Raw genomic sequence first — 17318 nt, forward strand, 5'->3', positions numbered from 1 at the left:
TTAAAAGTTTTTATAGGCTCACCTATAGGTTGCATGTTCTAATGTCTCTATCCTGTTCCATGTTCTGACTGATACATATCTGTGGTCTGCAGTTGCTGGGGGAGTCTGAAGTGTGAGAATGTTTCAAGCTCAGAAACATCAATATGCAGATAAACATCTGCTACAGATGGATGGCATGCCAACGTGGTCAAATAGAACCAGTTCTACCCCAGTTACACATGCACCAACCCTCATCAAGTGTAGGCCACTCCACTAACACAGTTCTCAGATCTGCAAAACATTTGAAATTCTGCCATATTTAAGATGCTGCAGTGAAGTGGGCCAAAATGATTCAATGTGTCTAGCAAATACATTAGACAAAGGATAGTACGCAACAGCTGGTCTTAATAGTCTTCCCATGAGTTGGGTAAAATACACACATTTGAGGATGGGTTATTTATACTTACCTGCATAGTCCGGCTGACTAAACAAACACTGAAATATCAATTGCAACATACAGCAAAGCAGGTTTTATTCTTTTTAATCTGCTTATTGTGAGTAATGGTAATATTACTGTACCTATATCTGATGTTACAAATGGTTTTCTACATGTTGATAATTATGACACAACATTAAATCCATATAGTAGATTCCAGTTGCATAGCAATTAACTTAAAAAGCTAATTAATTAATGAATTAATGTAAAACTCTATTCTAAATTTAAACGCAATTAGATAGATTCCATTTTTTAATGCATAGAAAATTTTTATTAAAATAGATTTTACTACACATTGATTTACAAAACAGCTTGTAAATGTAATTCATGTGTTACATAAAGGTGCACGATATGCGCACTTCACATTGCTCATCACATCATCTTTGAAAGTTTCAAGCGAAGACTTGAAAAACTGCTCATTATAGAGGCGTTTCACACAACAACATGTTTTACTTTCATAGTTATCCTAGTATTTACATTATTCAGTCATATAAAATAGCCGGCCTTCAACACCGGTCAGTCAGTATTTATTTTTATTTTTAAAAAATCTTTCTTCTCCAGCCATTGATTGCAGTCTCGCGACATTTCCTGATCTGATTTATTTATTTATTTATTTTCTAGTTGTAAATTAAGGAACAATAACCAGTTCTTCCTTTTCATGTCGGTCTCAACACTATTTAAATGCACACAATATTGATATAGCATAGAAAGTAGGCTAGCTGCTATTGTATTAGCTATAGAGGAACACGTCTCTGGATATCAGATAGCTAAGCTATCTATTCTATCTTGCGCTGGTGAGGTTTCCAATCAGGTAGTATATTGTAGTTGAATATGCTAGCTCAATAGCAAGCATAAGATAGTGGCATCACCCATCCTTGCACTGTAACTAATGTAGCTGACAGTTGGCTAATTCGCTTGCTCGCGAACCAGCATCACTGAATTTTTCCTTACTATGGAACGCTAGTGAGGTTAGGCTTAATTGCTGTGTCTTGTTTTCCATTCAATAGTAGGCTACTTGGATTATTTCACTAGCCACATTGACCAAATGGACTCGGACACAAGTGACTCAGAAGAATTCTATGATACGACTGAAGATGTCAGTTTGATTCTTTCCACAAATGCGTAAGTATAAAAATTACTTTTACCAGCTTACTGGAAATGTGGACATATATGGAGACTATTGTATAGTCGCTGTTAACACCGTTAAAGCTAGCAGCTGTTACAAAAGCGCTGAACGCTACAGATCTTGTAAAGGCTAAAAATCATGTTTAGCCTACTAAGAATCGCCAGCCGTTTTCCATACCTATTAGAAGATGGATCTATGAATCTGTAATATAAATTGAGTGCAACCATATAGGCTGCCGACTTATGCTGTTTAAAAAAAAATATATTTATTTATTTATTTTATAACGGGACTTCGTAACAACAAGCTGTATAGCCATGATGTCTCATTGAGTGTAATTCTGTATTTCCATTTGTTTCTGTGACGTAACATTATGTGGTAAGAGCTCACAAACGAACACAAATGATATCTAATGCGAAGATAGGGTCGCACAAAAGCTGATGTGACGGCAGGTCTCATCTCTCGACTTATTGTTTGATGAGCGTAGCCTACGTGGTAATTGTAAGCTTTATTTTGTTCTCGTTCTATGCATTGCCGATAGTGTTCTACACGTGCAGAAGCGCTAATGAGATACGTTTTATATAACTCTTTGGATGAACACATGATCCTATACAATAATATCTGACGACGAACTTGTAGGCCTACACTTGACATGGCTGTTGAATTTAACGTTAGAAAATGAAATATGTGACAGCCTTCAGTCCATAATGAGGAAAATTCTGCAGTCAGCAGATTTTCTCTTAGGTTGTCTCAAGTTATGATGTAGCCTTCGGGTCAAAGTACAGAGTTGCAAAAAAAAAAAAAAGTGCTTGGCTGTTTCAAGCCTTTTGCTTATCTTAATTGATGGAGTCTCGTTGACAAATACCTGTATAGCCCAAACAACGATTTTCTCCAGATACTCTGAAATGTTGTCTGGCCTCAACAAAATTAGAAAATTGTATCAAAAGTGAAATTTGAAGTTTGATGAAATTAGATGTTACAATACATAAAAACAACTAGTCCCATTTCTCTTCTTTCTTTAGGTCACCTGCAAAGAGTGTCCTTCTCTCAACAAAGGTATGACTCACAATCATACTACTTATAATTTCATAATATGCAAATGTCTGTTGCAGTTGACAGGATATCTGTTTATTATGGTATACAATGCCAAGCCCAACTAGGAATTAAAATTGCAATAGTTGTCAAATGAATCAGCGTAAAGTCGTCTTTGGTGTGAAACAAAAAGAACAAAGAAAGGCCTCTATGTACAGACTCACACCGGTTAAGCTGATGACAATTAAGAGTCTTGATTACATTAGTCTGAATGAGACAGTTTCAAAAGTTTCACCAAAGTGCTTTTCTTTTAAATGCAAAGTAAAATGTCTTTTAAGGATAGTCTATATAGGACGCATTCTTTTTAAGGATAGTCTATATAGCCTTCTAAAAATCAGAAAGGGGGTGGGGGTAAACGAAAAAAATAGATGAAACTAAAGAAATAATTCATTGTTCAAACTGATGACAGATTGTCTTACATTCACAAATAATAAAAGAAAAATATAAAGAAAAAACATCACAAATATGTATTTTAGACATAGTATCATTCATTTGGATACATTGCAAAGCAAAACAAACATATAATAAAAAACAGAAAAGTGTTAAGGAATAGTTCTTCATTTAAACCATTTGGTGTTAGACAGTTCAGTTCATATAGCCATCTGGCTTCTCGTTTCAAAAGCTCTTATATTTCTCCCTCTGCAGTTTGCCTTAAATGTATCTTAATGCCTTTGTTCTGTAATATTGCGTGTCGGAAATATGTCTCTTCTCTTGATGCTATATGTCGCTTTGATGTTCTGTTGACTGTACTTTCAGTTTTTTTGAAGTCTTACCAACATAAAGTTACATGGACACTTCATCCATCACTGGTTTTTTTTCCAAACTTTTTGTAGATGAGTGGAAGATGAGATTGAGGAGTCTGTAAAACTTTGTAAACATTTAGAAACCCATAATCTCGCAAAAGAAGCAAGTTTGTTTAAGTCTTGAGTGCAGTCATTTATGACTTTGAATAGTTGTCCAATGTCAAGAAATAAATATGTGTAATGAATTCCCACATGAGACTGAGTGTATTTATCTTCTTTTTGGTAATATTCATCTTTGTACTACGACCGCTGCCCAGTCCTTTTATCTTGAAACGATGTGCATGATTGGACTGAGGAAATACTGCAGACTCTTGTATTGTTTTCTAAGAGCTGCATTTAGTGTCCCTGGATGGAAGAGCAAATAAGTGAGTGATTTGAGGGGTTGGATGTAAAGTGACATTAAGACTAGAACTGTCAAAGCTGGAAAACATAGTTGCTCGCACAGGGATTCCAGTTTTCCTTTCATGCACGCACACAGCGATCAGCTCACAGAATGAAAAAACTCCAGCAATTATTACATCACTTGATGATGTTCGTCTTGGAGAGATGGGAGTGGATGGGTGAGATGGGGTAGCAGATCTTCAGTGGTGGTTGAATTAAACACATCTGATGGTACTACCAAACCAGATCCAAAATGTACTCTAGTGATCCTGTCTAGGGCTCCTTTCACTGTTGCCACACCCTGTTATCATCCATCAACAGGAGGAATAACCAGCCGCTGAATATTAAAATGAGTGCATGGTGGTAGAACAAAGAATTTGTACTGGTGGAGCTGAACGTTCCCTTTAAGACATACATAGAGACACCTTGATGTTTGGCAACTGGTATTTGATTGTATGTAGAAATTCTTGTGACGACTTTGTCAATCAGATTGCTTAAAGGAAACGCCTAAAATATCCATATCTGTCATTTTATCCCAGAAAAGGAAAGTCTTCTTACAATGATGACTCAAATGCATTTCTTATGTTTAAGTGCTGTATAATTTGTGCTCTAGTCTGTGGAAGGAACTGAAACATTACATTTAATTTGTTGGCCGGGTATTATTATTTTGATTTCATGTTGTCATGTTTATGGATGACGGTGTGCCTCTCATTGTTTGGCTGCAGTCATTTTGTGTCTGTGCTCGTTGTTGACTGCAGGGGAGTGAGGAGAGCCCTACAGTGGTGGCCTCTTTGTTTGCCCCACAGGAGCCCTGCAATGAAGACTCCCTCCAGGTGCATCCGTCCTCTCCTTCTCTTTTCAGATAGTGGCAGTGCCCACCGCTTTATTCCCATGTTTACTGCTTTTCGAACAACTTAGTCCTGTTCTGCGACCGCTCCAAATCTGTTTATTCCAATAAAGTAATACAGGCAACAGAAACAATCATATCCATGCCTTCCATTTGAAATTCAACAATAAATCTATTCCAGGTTATATATTGTAACAGACATAATCTTACTCTGAAAAAATAAATAAATCAAGTGCCCTGCACAAGAATAGCATTGATTGGGGTGCCTGGCCCAAGAAAACAGAATGTCAATAATTGTAAATAAAGTGAAAGAAAGTGGCGAATTGGCAGCACTGGGGAAGGTCTAGTTTCATCTTTGAAAATAAAATACAAAAAGAAGCACTAAAAAACAGCTAAAAAGGTCATGTTTTGGTTTGTTGGCCTTCTTCAGAGCGCGATTGTGGTAGCCGCACACCAGGCTTTTATCAGCCAATAATGAATTGAATCACAGAGTTCTGAATTCTACTATTTCAAAAGTGTACAAAATTATAATCTTCCTATTTTCAAAAACAAAATGATATGTTCTGGCCTTCACTAACAGTGTTGTCTGAAATTCAGTATTAATCGGACTGCTGAAAGTCTGGTAATTCCTGAGTTTGAGTGTTTCCTCTGGCAGTGACCAGGGCTTTGTGCTGATGCACCTCCACATCCCTCAACTTGTCTTTGTTATTTTAAGCAAAGACTAAGCTGTACTCTCTGTGAGTGGGGGATTGGATCCCTTCCCATGAGGGTTGCAGCCAGGCATTAGGACGTCTGGGTCGCTGAGATCCACGTGAATCGTGTCAGCGTGTTCTTGTGTTTACGTGTATGTACTTTACTCGATATGCAAGAAAATGCATCAGTTTCATGCCTATTGACACTTTGCCAACATTAGCTTAATGGAAATATGATTTGGACCATATATGTTCAGTGAATAGTACTTAATTTTCAAAGTCATGAATAATACACTCTGTGGGTGTGCCAAATATCATGTAAGTTGTATGTGACCATTAGCCCTGTGTCAGATACTCTTTTAAATACAACAGACAGTGGTAAACTCCCTGCTGATTACTGGCTATTATAAAAGAAACATATATTTCTCCAATATTCAAAACAAAATGATTTAATATGATTGGAAATTTTACTGGCATCAAGTATTTCAAAAGCTTATATGACCCCAATTTGATTGTGGTACAGTAGTAAAGCAATGCTGACCAGCTTACTTCACTCGTGATTATATTTCCATTTCACCAGATCATTGACAGCATAATTGAGGAGAGCCAGAGGGGTGGCACTGCAGAGGAGGTGTCACTCACAGAGGATGTTTGGAAAATTAAGAATGAGGTGTCTGGGGTGCCTTTGGCCCCAGGGGTCATGGCTGTGGGGCAGCACATCACTGTTGATAACCTACACGAGCCTGCTGAGGTATGCATTGCCACTGAGCAGGAGGACATGGGGGCCACTCCCAAAACTGGGGGTCTAGGGAAACACTACCCCTCAACTACAAGAGCCCCAGATATTACCAGCAGCCTCATCCACAATTGGCAAAGCCCACCATCTCCCCAGGTGTCTGCAGAGGAGGGGCGGGAACAGGAAGCAGCTGACATTTTGGAAGAAGTCTCTCACACTGTGTTCTCCGGCCCTGCTAAGCCTCCAAGGCAGTTCTCCACTGAGCCAGACATTGTAGCCAGCACTAAGAAGTCCCCGCCTATGAGGCCACCCCTTCCTAGTGGCACTCCTCCACCTCGACCTCCTCCCCCGTTTCGTCCTCCACCGCCATCCCGTACAGGGACCCAAGAGGTGCTGCGGCCATCAAAACTAGAAGGTAAAAGGTTGTTTTTTGTATCCTCTTCAGATCTATTGCTTTTACAAAAGTACATTAATATCAGCTTAAACAGAATACAGCAAAAAAGAACAGAAAACTTAATATAGTTATAGGGTGGTCTACAGAAGTGTGCCCCTTATCAGACGCGAAAAGGAAAACAGTCTGTTTACTGTGCTGACAGGGAGTCAGGGGGTGTGATAACGAGACAGTGCTCAGTTGCAAAACATCTGGCTGGATAAGTATTTGGTAAACCTTAAGTTCTCCATAGTGCAGAGTAATCATGTTTGTTTGTGTCTTTAGTTGTGGGGATCCTGATACCTAAGGGTCAGTGCCCAGCCAGATACAAAGGTTAACCTGGTGTGGGATGCCCACAGAGACTGCGTAAGCAGGATCGTCAATGTACTGTTTTGTTATTATGATTGTGTGTTTATTTGATGACTTTGGGTTTTCTTTTAATCTTTGGATTTATAAGAGAAAATGTGCAATGGTTCAAGGAGACTCGTCAACACATTCTCCTACGCATCATATGCTTACAGCCATTAAACTTGACACACACTTTTGCACCATTGTATATTGCCAATTTGAACATACTGTACAATACATTGCATTAACTTTAACCTGGCATCCCTCTTTACCTCTTACCACTGCACACCTAGTAGTTTTAAGGTCCTAACATACACATAGAACTCAGGATATCTGTACTCTGTAGAAACTTGCCTATACATCAGTGTCAAAGCCTGAAACACAATTGTAGGTATGGAGACCACACAAGCCAGAGGCATGCCCATGTCTACCAAGATAGATAGCAATCCATATAGAGCCACACTACTGGTGGAAAGTAGTCTCCTCCATCTGTGCGTAACTGTTAGCACAGACGAAAGGTTAAAACATTATTTTGGAGTCAGATAATTGAGATAACATCAAATGAATCCCATTCCAGAAGCACTGGTTAAGACTACATGTGTCCTTCACCAGTCAGATACTTCTACTGTTTGGTTAAGTTCATGGAAATTTTTGACCTTTAAGGATGTACTGATTCAGGGATGGAAATAACACTCCTAATAATAGTCCAGGTTTTTCTGTTGAAGTAAAATTTAAACTTTTTTGCAATTCTCTAATATAATCAAAGTGCAAACGAAGCTGAGAAAAGGTCAATTTTATTAAAGAAGAAAAAGAAATAAAAGAATAACAGTTCCCAAAACTTATTGCAAAGGACGTTGTTATACTACTGTACAAACAAGGAGGAGGAATGTGGAGAATTGTCAGTTCATCGGTCACAGTGTATTGATAAAATAAGAAAGTTATCCATCATTTCATGAGACAGAGTTTTGCTCATAGGAGTTGAGGGGGGGGAAAGGTTCCCTGCTGCCAAGCAACCAGAGCTGGTAACCAGGCAACTTGGGCTTCTGGCCTAACTAGGCCAAGCCAAGGATTTCGCGAAGGTTATATGTTTTGTTTAAACAAAATATTCCTCCCCCTCTACTCTCTCTCCCAGGAGAATAAACTTTAATTGTGCATTCAGTTTGTCCTCATTTATACAAATTAGAAGTGAATCAGACTAAAGTTCAAATAACAATTTAACTATTATAAAGATTCAAGTGATTCAACTGGCAGATAAGAAATCACACACAGACAAGAGTACAGAATAATTCTCTTCTTACAGTATACTGGGTACATTCTGCTTTATGGATAATTCTAAAGATATTAAATGATTAGAAATAAATATTATTACAGTACACATGCATATGTAATGCATAAAGTAACTGAATCGAAAAACTAAACGCACATGATATGACTGATACATCCCATCATAAGAGCCCCAATTACCCACTTCACTATGTAAGTAGGTTTATATACTGAATGTCAAATGCCTGTTTTGTGGTATGCTAACCTGCTTATGGCAAGACCTGGATGGTCCAAAGTATTATGCATTACAAGTGTTATTTCCATCTCTTCCATCTCTGAGCTTACGTAATGATTTAAGAATGCATCATAAGCAATATCTGGATGCTTAAGATATGAAGGCAAAGCTTTGCTAACCCCTGTAATCACCCTGTTTGTGCCTAGTGTCCTTCAAGCCAGTGGAGCCTTGTGGTTTGATGTCTCCCAGCACTACAGTGGAATGTATCACCAAGGAGCTGCAGCACTCTTTGGACTTGGCCAGTGCAACTAGCGGGGACAAATTGGTAATCACCCAAGTAAGTGAGCCATTACATTGCTATCCTTCAATTTTTTTGTTACCCTATATCCATCAAGTCTGACATGGTTTTTAGAGGTCAGTGTTACTGAAGGAAAGGATTGGGGTTAAATTCTGGTTGTGTCTCCTGTGGTTTAGGCAGCAGACAACATTTTGTACTAGCTCAGGCAAATCAAAATGACTGGCATATCTTTGCTACCTCATGGAAAAATCAAGAGTGTCAGTGAGGGCATATATACAGTAATTACAGTACTGGCAGTTTTAAATAAAATTGTTTTAGAATTAATATTAAGGTTGACGCAATGTCTTCAAAATATTCACAAAAGTGGTTCGCTGCATGTACATAACTGTGTATGTATGTATGTATGTATTTTTTGTTTCTCATATTTATATTTTTAATAAGTAAGCTTGTCATCTTATTGACCATGTCTGTGCAAGAAAAACTTGGTTAAACTTGTATGTGTGGGTGTGGTTTTCAGGAGCATGACAGACAAAGCTCCGCCTCCCCCACCGCTGAGACAGCTGGAGCCCAGCGACCGCGATCCAACTCCGGTCGTGAGTTGACAGATGAGGTAAGGTTGCGCCACTATGTTCAAGTTAATGCTTCCATGGTTATGAGATTACTCATCTTCGGATCTTGGATCGGTTTTGGGTCTTGCCTGTTTTTCCTCACCACAGAAACTTAGTGTGATAAGAGCAATTGGCTGGCTGACTGTGGGGTTTTGTCTTTTCATTTGTCTGAAACAGGAGATACTGTCAAGTGTGATTATTAAGAACTTGGACACTGGGGAGGAGATCCCGTTGAGCCTGGCGGAGGAGAAGCTGCCGAATGGAATCAACCCGCTCACACTCCATATCATGAGGAGGACCAAAGAGTACATCACGTAAAGAGGAAAACACCCCGTCTGCTTGGCTGTATAATGCGTCATGCACTCTAACTGTCTACTGACACTGGCACTGTGCATAATTGGAGAATTGGAACAGCAAAGTTTTAGTACTTATCTGTGATGCATTTTGCTTTACAAAAATAGCTAAAGATGCGATCCTAGCCAAAGTTAGTGGACTACATAGTCTTTGTTGCTGACAATCCTGAAATAAAAAAGGAAAGACTTGAGCCTTATTTAAAACCCCAGGTTTCAGTCATTTTCTGTGTGCTTCAATTACAGAAGAGACTAGGAATGTTACATGTTATAATCTCTCTGTTCATTGCTGATATGCATTTGCATGCATTTAATGTAAATAAATGATTGTGCTGTAAGCATTTCTCTTTGGGACAGAAATCTTCCCAAGGTCTGAGAAGTCTGTTTCTTTCACAGGGATGATGATGAGCAGTCAGATGATGAAGACAAGTCCCAGTCTCAGTTGTCTGAGACAGATGGAGGAAAGCTCAAACAAAGAACGTAAGACTTACGGACGGGACTCCGCATACTCAAGCACAGCTTCTTTCCTGATGTTTTAGCTGTTTGTGTTAACTGTGTGATCTTGTGCTCCCAGAACAAAATTTAAGAAGTTCTTGGGTAAATCTGTTAAGAGGGCCAAACACTTTGCAGAAGAGTATGGTGAGAAGGCTGTAAACAAAGTGAAGAGTGTCCGTGATGAAGGTACTATCTCAGTTTCACAAATTTGTAAAGAAAGATTTGAGATTGAAAATTAAAGTTGCATAGCGGACTAGGCACTAAATAAAGAGAAATTGATGGATGCCGAATAGTAAAACATTAATTGGAAAAATGTAAAAAAGGGAAAATTACAGTTTGCAATTGGAAAAAGGGAATATATTGTAATATGTTGTTTTTTTTAATGAAAAATTGACATTATTTGCTGGCTATTTGGAAAGATTGAAGAGAAGTAATTTTTTGTGACATTTTGGATTACATCCCTCTATTTCTCTTTACCTGCTTTGTAGTGACTCTGCTTGGGATATTGCAAACATGATAACTTGGTAAAGTTTTTAGCCTATGGTCTATGGACTTTGCCTTAGGTTTAGTATTGGCACTGGTAAAGCACTGCATGTGTGAGGACACCCATATTGTTTCTGGACCTTGGTTTGTCCCAGTGTTCCATATGGACCAGGATGACCCCTCTTCTAGTGATGATGAGGGGATGCCCTACACCAGACCACTCAGATTCAAAGCTGCTCACGGCTTCAAGGGCCCTTTCGATTTTGACCAGATAAAAGCTGTCCAAGACCTGAGTGGGGAGCACACGGTGAGAATTTGTGACGTGACCTGCAGGTTCTGCTTATGTAGCTCATTTCAGCTGCCAAGATACTGCTGTCATCCAAGTCAGCCTCCAGCTCTAGGTAGTTCATTGAAAAATTGACCAGTAGTTTACTTTGCTATTATCATTTAATGTGTAATAAATCTGATCTGATTTAATGTAAAAACACATTTCAAACATCTCCCTAATAAAATTGATTAAGAAATTATATTTACAAATGCCTTTCAATTACAGACTTCCTTATCATACTTTTTAAATAGGGGAGATGAGAACAATGCTAGTTCATTATTATTGATCCATTTTAGAAAAATGTTCTGGTCCATGTTATAAGATTCATTGCTGACAGGTTTGTGCCAAAGCCTCTGAATCACCTGCCTGCCTACTGTGTCCTCAAATATGTACCGTCTACTAAGTATACAGTGTACTGTTTAGTGTGTACGCTTAGTACGCAATCAGCAGTATGTGAAAAATATGCCCCATATTATTTTCCAACCGCATTGTGGAAGTGTAGTGTCGTAAGACGCTCTGCCATTGGCAGCTCACATCATTGTTGTTATAACAGCAAAGTTGTGCCTCGTTTTGAAGCTGCATACTTATGAAGTCAAGCATACTTATGGGACCAAATGGTGACCTACTTACGAAAAGTGTGTTCCCGAATATACTCAGCGAAACCCCGGAAACAAGTATATCATCCTTGGATTTTAAGTACACTACATTTAGAGGAAATTTCGTCTACTTAACAACTTTCCCATACAGAGTACTCTACGAGCCTACTCAATAGTAGGCAAGTGCGCTGATTCGGGCAAAGTCCTGGCTTATCACTGTGTATGTTGGTTTTAAGTCCAACCTCAATTGAAATCCCAGAAGTGGTTGATTTTTCTTAACTAGGTGCTATTCATGTTTAAAGGGATTATATATTCTCTTAAATCACATTATGTCGGAAATACCTGTCATAAAAGGTCATTATGAAATGTTTTAATTATTAAAATTAAAGACTGAATTTAAAGGTGAATGAATAGTCTCCTAATTAGGTTGCTGAATACATGTTTACGTTCTTACATTATCTTTTCCTTAAGCAGGTTGGGCTTATTATCATTTGCTTTGTCTTTGAAATCATCATTATTTTAGTGGCCATGTGTCAACACTTTAACCAATTTGGAACATATTGATTCACTTCAGTCTTTAATTTGATCAGTTACATTTTTTTTTTACCTCTCTTTATGTAATAATTTGCAACAGAGCACAATGTGAATTTGGGACTTTTATTCTTCACTGCACGCATAGCCATTTCTGATATAATGTGGTTCAGGGGAGTAAATAATCTCTTTAAATATGAAAGACTTGTTAACATTCTGGGATTGCAATTGTGGTTGTAACAAAAACAAGCATACAGAGTGGTACCCCAAGACCAAGTTTGAAAACAGCTGATATAAGGTATTTCCTTTTGTGTTGGGCCCTGCCATGCTGTATTTTTTCAGGGTGCCGTGTGGACAATGAAGTTCTCTCACTGTGGAAGACTGCTGGCCACCGCAGGACAAGACACCATTGTGCGGATCTGGGTCTTGAAGAATGCCTTTGACTTCTTCTACAACATGCGGATGAAGTACAACACAGACGGTAGCCCATCCAGTTCATAAAATCTTGTACTTGATTTTGTGGCCACATCAGACATGTGCAGCTGACAAAATTACACTACTGTAATGCTGAAATTTGTTAGGCAATAATTAATATAGGTTTTTATAACAATGAATTATAATTCATTACTTCTTATTATTTATAAGTTAATAATTGCAACATGTACTGGAGCTATATTTGTTTGACAATGTGGGGGATATTGTATGATGTGAACAGAATAGAAATAATGTCCAGATGATATTAGACTATTATATTAAGTCCACAATTACACCCTGTCTTTTGAGTGGAAGTTTCTGAATAATTTACTTTAATGGAATGTGAATAATTCATGAACACTTAAATAAGTTAGCAGCGCATTTAGCAGGTGCTTAGTCCACCCATGTGAAAATGTATAGTGTGTGACTTGCAGGACGCATGCAGGGTGTCGTTCATTGGCATTTTCCCTTCTTCCTTAGGGAGGGTTTCCCCATCCCCTTCTCAGGAAAGCTTGTGTTCTTCAAAATCAGATGCAGATGGTGGGGTGAGAAGCAAAATGAATCAGGAGAACTGTGATCTTTGTGCTTATGAAACTATATACAAAACATATACAAACATGTCATTTTTGTACAATTAAAGATGCACTGCTTCTTTGGGACAGATAGACAATACAAAGATTGTGTCACTAAAAGGGCCTGATATACTAAGACCTTTAGCATATGCAAAACTTTTCAGCATAAGCAACAATAATAACACAACGAAGGATTAGTGCAAAACAAATACCATGACCAATCATGGGTCATGATTTTGTGTGTGTTAAAAGGTTTCGCAAGTGCTGAAGGTCTTAGTAAATCAGGCCCCAAGACAGTGGAATTTAAGATTTTAAACCTATCCATGTGTGTCAGTGAGAGGGTTATTTCATTGTCTCCAGATTAACACCGCCCCAGAGGACCCCGACACCGAAGACAGTAACGCCCCCTTCCGACAGGTTCCCTTCTGCAAGTACAAAGGGCACACAGCTGACCTGCTGGACCTGTCCTGGTCTAAGGTGAGAAGTCACAGACCCTAAACTCAGAGCACAATGAATCGTCTTTCCCCTGTGTCTACACTGATTTAATTCCATTGAGTTAACTGCTGATGGCTGCAATATTGCTACTCTCCTCTCTCCTCAGAACTACTTCCTTCTGTCATCATCAATGGACAAGACGGTCAGGCTATGGCACGTATCAAGAAGAGAGTGTCTGTGCTGCTTCCAGCACATTGACTTTGTCACGGCCATTGCTTTCCACCCCAGAGTAAGTGCGTCCCTGCTAAAGATGGCATTAATGACTTCCACACCGTTGTATCAGCAAGTGCAGTATGACAGTATAGTGCATGGTAACTCCCTCCCTTGCGCACCTGCTCCCCCTCTTCGTCAGGATGACCGGTATTTCCTCAGTGGCTCTCTGGATGGGAAGCTGCGGCTCTGGAACATTCCTGACAAGAAGGTGGCGCTGTGGAATGAGGTGGACGGGCAGACGCGTCTCATCACCGCCGCCAACTTCTGCCAGAATGGGAAGTATGCTGTCATTGGCACTTACGACGGGCGCTGCGTCTTCTATGACACAGAGGTGCTGTGCCCCTTCCTGCGGAGAACATTTCATATTTCCATCCATTTTCCCAACTGCATGCAGGTGCAGTAAAAATAAAGTATGTGGTGGTTTCATGGATCTGTTTTGCTTTTTCAGCACCTTAAATACCACACCCAAATCCACGTGCGATCTACCAGAGGCAGGAACCGAATTGGCCGCAAGATCACCGCGATAGAGCCACTACCTAGAGAGAACAAGGTTATAGCAGCGCCTCTCACCCTTTCACTGCACTGTCTGGGAAGAAGGATTTGAACGGAGGTCTAGTCCCACGGCCATCTGCGTAGAGAACTGGCCACAAAACTTCTCCTTTAAAGAAATCTCAGATACCATGAAGTACACAAATTTCAGATGGATAGTACCAAACATCCCCACGCTAAAGGGTCTGCTCAAAGAGAAATGCACACCTACACGTGACAGTCAACCATTCTGCCCACATACATGTACTTCGAGCAAGTTTCCTCTTGAGTGAATTATTTAATAGTGCATCATAGGGGCTCCAAAGTGTTTAATCCAGCTGATTGCTTAGTGAAATTATGTGTCCCACAGTCTGGAATGAACGACTGTGTCAGTGTCAATGCAGGCTATGCATAATTAGTCATGGAATAGTTTCAAAAGGGAGGGGTGCATTGAGCAGTGTATTTCCTGTCTTTTCATTTTGGTCGGAATATTGCATAGTTCAGTAAAAGATTTGTAACAGTTAGCAACACTGAGTTATGTTTGCTGTTACTTTTCATTAACTGGAAAACTGCTCAATTTAATTGATCAATGTTAAATTGTTCATAGAATTGCATATAATGTATATTAGCTTAATAGCAATCTAAATTATTGTTACTGCAAGCCAATTGAGATGCTGAAAGCTAGTGTAGTTTATCCAAATTTAAATGTTAATTTGCTTTGCATTATTCATATTTAGTAAGAACTGGAATGGCTATAGCATAGCTATGCAGAATTTTTATTGATCATTTGTAAAGGGCAAACATTTAAATCCAATAGTACATTAAAACATGTTTACATGTTAACGTAACTTTCGGTAGGATTTATGGACAGTTGACGTTATGTGTCCTAAATTTCTTTGTAGATTTTGGTGACCTCCAATGATTCAAGGATTCGTTTATACGACTTAAGAGATCTCTCTTTGTCTATGAAGTACAAAGGTTATGTCAACAGCAGCAGTCAAATCAAGGCGAGTTTCAGGTAAAGTTCCTTCTCTAAACTTTCAGCTAGTTGGTAGTTAACATTTGTCCAGGTTAAACATTTGCTAAGGTAATCTCCTCATTTTACAGTCATGATTACTCATTCATCGTGAGTGGCTCAGAGGACAGATTTGTTTACATCTGGAGCACCTACCATGACTTGAGCAAATTCACCTCTGTTCGGCGAGACCGCAATGATTTCTGGGAAGGTATCAAAGGTAAGTAGAGCCATTTATTAGTTCCACTTCATGGAATTATACAGTAAACCATTAGCTAGGAACAAGCTATTAGGGTAGTTGAAAATTTACTAGGTTGTCATGTTTAAGGTACGTTAAAGAGAAGTACAAAAACTATTTTCACATAATAGAAGAGACCATTAGTGTCAGTATGTTCAACTATCACAGAAGTGTAATGATGTATTCACCTATGTTAACTCCTACTCCTTGCATTCAGAACACACCATTTACATGGTTTAACAGTTTTTTTTATGCTTGCTCCTGTTGGAATGCAAGTCTAGAAATGAAGCATGAGCAAATTCACCTCTGACCAACAAGACTGAAACTTCTGGGAAGGAATTAGCAGTGATTAAGTAGTTAATCCTTTAACTGAGAACTCAGCAGTAAAGTTACCCTGGACTTTTGCAGGAATCCTTCCCTTAAAGGATCATCCCACTGGAACACATTACCTCCAGCTTTGACTTGGCTGCTCCCGTCCTCCATAATCCATTCAATGGGGAGTTCCCAGGATTTACACACAATGTATCATTCATGAGTCCAAATAGTCACAACTACTAATCTTTCACCCGAGAGAGAACTACATAATCAGCAACTGATAGGTCAGGAGACAAATGCCTATAATGTGACACAGCCCTAAATGGACCTCAGAACTGCGACAGCAGTCGGAACGTTTTCTGACTGACAGGGGAATTGCATGTCTATTTCTTCCCGGTTGCCTAGCCCACAATGCTGTTGTCACGTCAGCCATCTTTGCACCCAACCCCAGTGCAATCGTTCCATCTGAAGCAGGCCTGGAAACACTGGATGCAGAGTGCAAGAGCACAGACTCTGGAGGCTCCGATACCATCCCATCAGGTATAGTAAGGACATGCAAGTGGAATCACAGATTCTTCGCTGTGCAGTCATGTCTTCCAAATAAATAAAACGGTTAACAGTGGAGAATAAATGCTGACTTTAAAATTGTATCTTTTTTTTCTTATTTATGCTCCCTAAGGTGCACTGAAGACAGATCATACAGAGGTACTGATCTCAGCAGACTTCACTGGTGCCATCAAAGTGTTCATCAACATGAAAAAGTACTGAGATCAACCAACCCTCAACTGCAAACAAAGTCCTCTCCATCCTGCATTCCACACCAGAGTACATTTCGGTGACTTGCTACTCAAGTCTTCAACAGCTGCTGAAGTGTACCCTCAAATTAGGAAGAGGGTACTGTCCTCCCTCTTCCACAGAACAGGAGCTCTTAAGCTAGAGTATGATGGAAAGGTGAGGAAGAAATCAGCTGACGAAACTGGGACACTGTTTTTCTGTTCTTGCTAGCATTTAGTGTCCTTAGGGGACCAAAAAGAGATATACTGTAGTGCTCAAGCAAATGACTAAACTGAGGAAATGCAAATATGTGATTAGGACCTGGAATTTTTCTGAATTAAATGGTATTATTTCCATTGGCATGAGAAAAAACTGCTCTAAGCACTGTTGCCTACAGGCACTCTTTATCAAGTCAGTGGAGAAGAGTTTACAAAGATTTGACCAACAGGGTCAGATTCTCCAAACACATTATCAGAGAATGTTCTCTCGGACACACACTGTAATTTAATGTATGGCACTTTATGTTGTGAATGAATAGAAAACTAAATAGATTAATTATTTTGTTTGTTCATCCTGCTAT

General features: G+C 39.2%; 1 protein-coding gene across 3 annotated transcripts; it reads left to right on the plus strand.

Moving 5' to 3' along the window:
• The first annotated feature begins 887 nt into the window (after positions 1-887).
• On the plus strand, positions 888-17313 carry LOC118235189 (WD repeat-containing protein 44-like). 3 transcript variants are annotated; one of them, XM_035432318.1, is made up of 21 exons: positions 888-990; positions 1483-1597; positions 2621-2654; positions 4633-4707; positions 5994-6564; positions 8632-8762; positions 9241-9333; positions 9509-9645; positions 10078-10161; positions 10256-10362; positions 10815-10966; positions 12457-12595; positions 13069-13133; positions 13521-13637; positions 13762-13884; positions 14008-14199; positions 14317-14418; positions 15299-15414; positions 15504-15631; positions 16370-16504; positions 16644-17313. In XM_035432318.1, the coding sequence occupies exons 2-21, from the start codon at positions 1521-1523 to the stop codon at positions 16730-16732; spliced, it is 2667 nt and encodes an 888-aa protein (XP_035288209.1). In that variant the 5' UTR covers positions 888-990; positions 1483-1520; the 3' UTR covers positions 16733-17313. The 3 variants fall into 3 exon arrangements, with proteins under 3 accessions (XP_035288209.1, XP_035288207.1, XP_035288208.1); XM_035432316.1 differs by lacking the exon at positions 888-990 and adding an exon at positions 1067-1286; XM_035432317.1 differs by lacking the exon at positions 888-990 and adding an exon at positions 1067-1269.
• The last annotated feature ends 5 nt before the right edge of the window (positions 17314-17318 follow it).

The sequence above is a fragment of the Anguilla anguilla genome, chromosome 9 (assembly GCF_013347855.1).
Source record: "Anguilla anguilla isolate fAngAng1 chromosome 9, fAngAng1.pri, whole genome shotgun sequence".
Classification (NCBI taxonomy): domain Eukaryota; kingdom Metazoa; phylum Chordata; class Actinopteri; order Anguilliformes; family Anguillidae; genus Anguilla; species Anguilla anguilla.

What these genes read in the sequence shown, in the direction of transcription:
- LOC118235189 (XM_035432318.1), top strand. Translation starts at nt 1,521, where the DNA reads ATGGACTCGGACACAAGTGACTCAGAAGAATTCTATGATACGACTGAA. An exon ending in GGAAAGCTCAAACAAAGAAC is followed by an intron (nt 10,162 to 10,255) that starts GTAAGACTTACG and finishes TTGTGCTCCCAG; the next exon opens with AACAAAATTTAAGAAGTTCT. An exon ending in ACCTGAGTGGGGAGCACACG is followed by an intron (nt 10,967 to 12,456) that starts GTGAGAATTTGT and finishes GTATTTTTTCAG; the next exon opens with GGTGCCGTGTGGACAATGAA.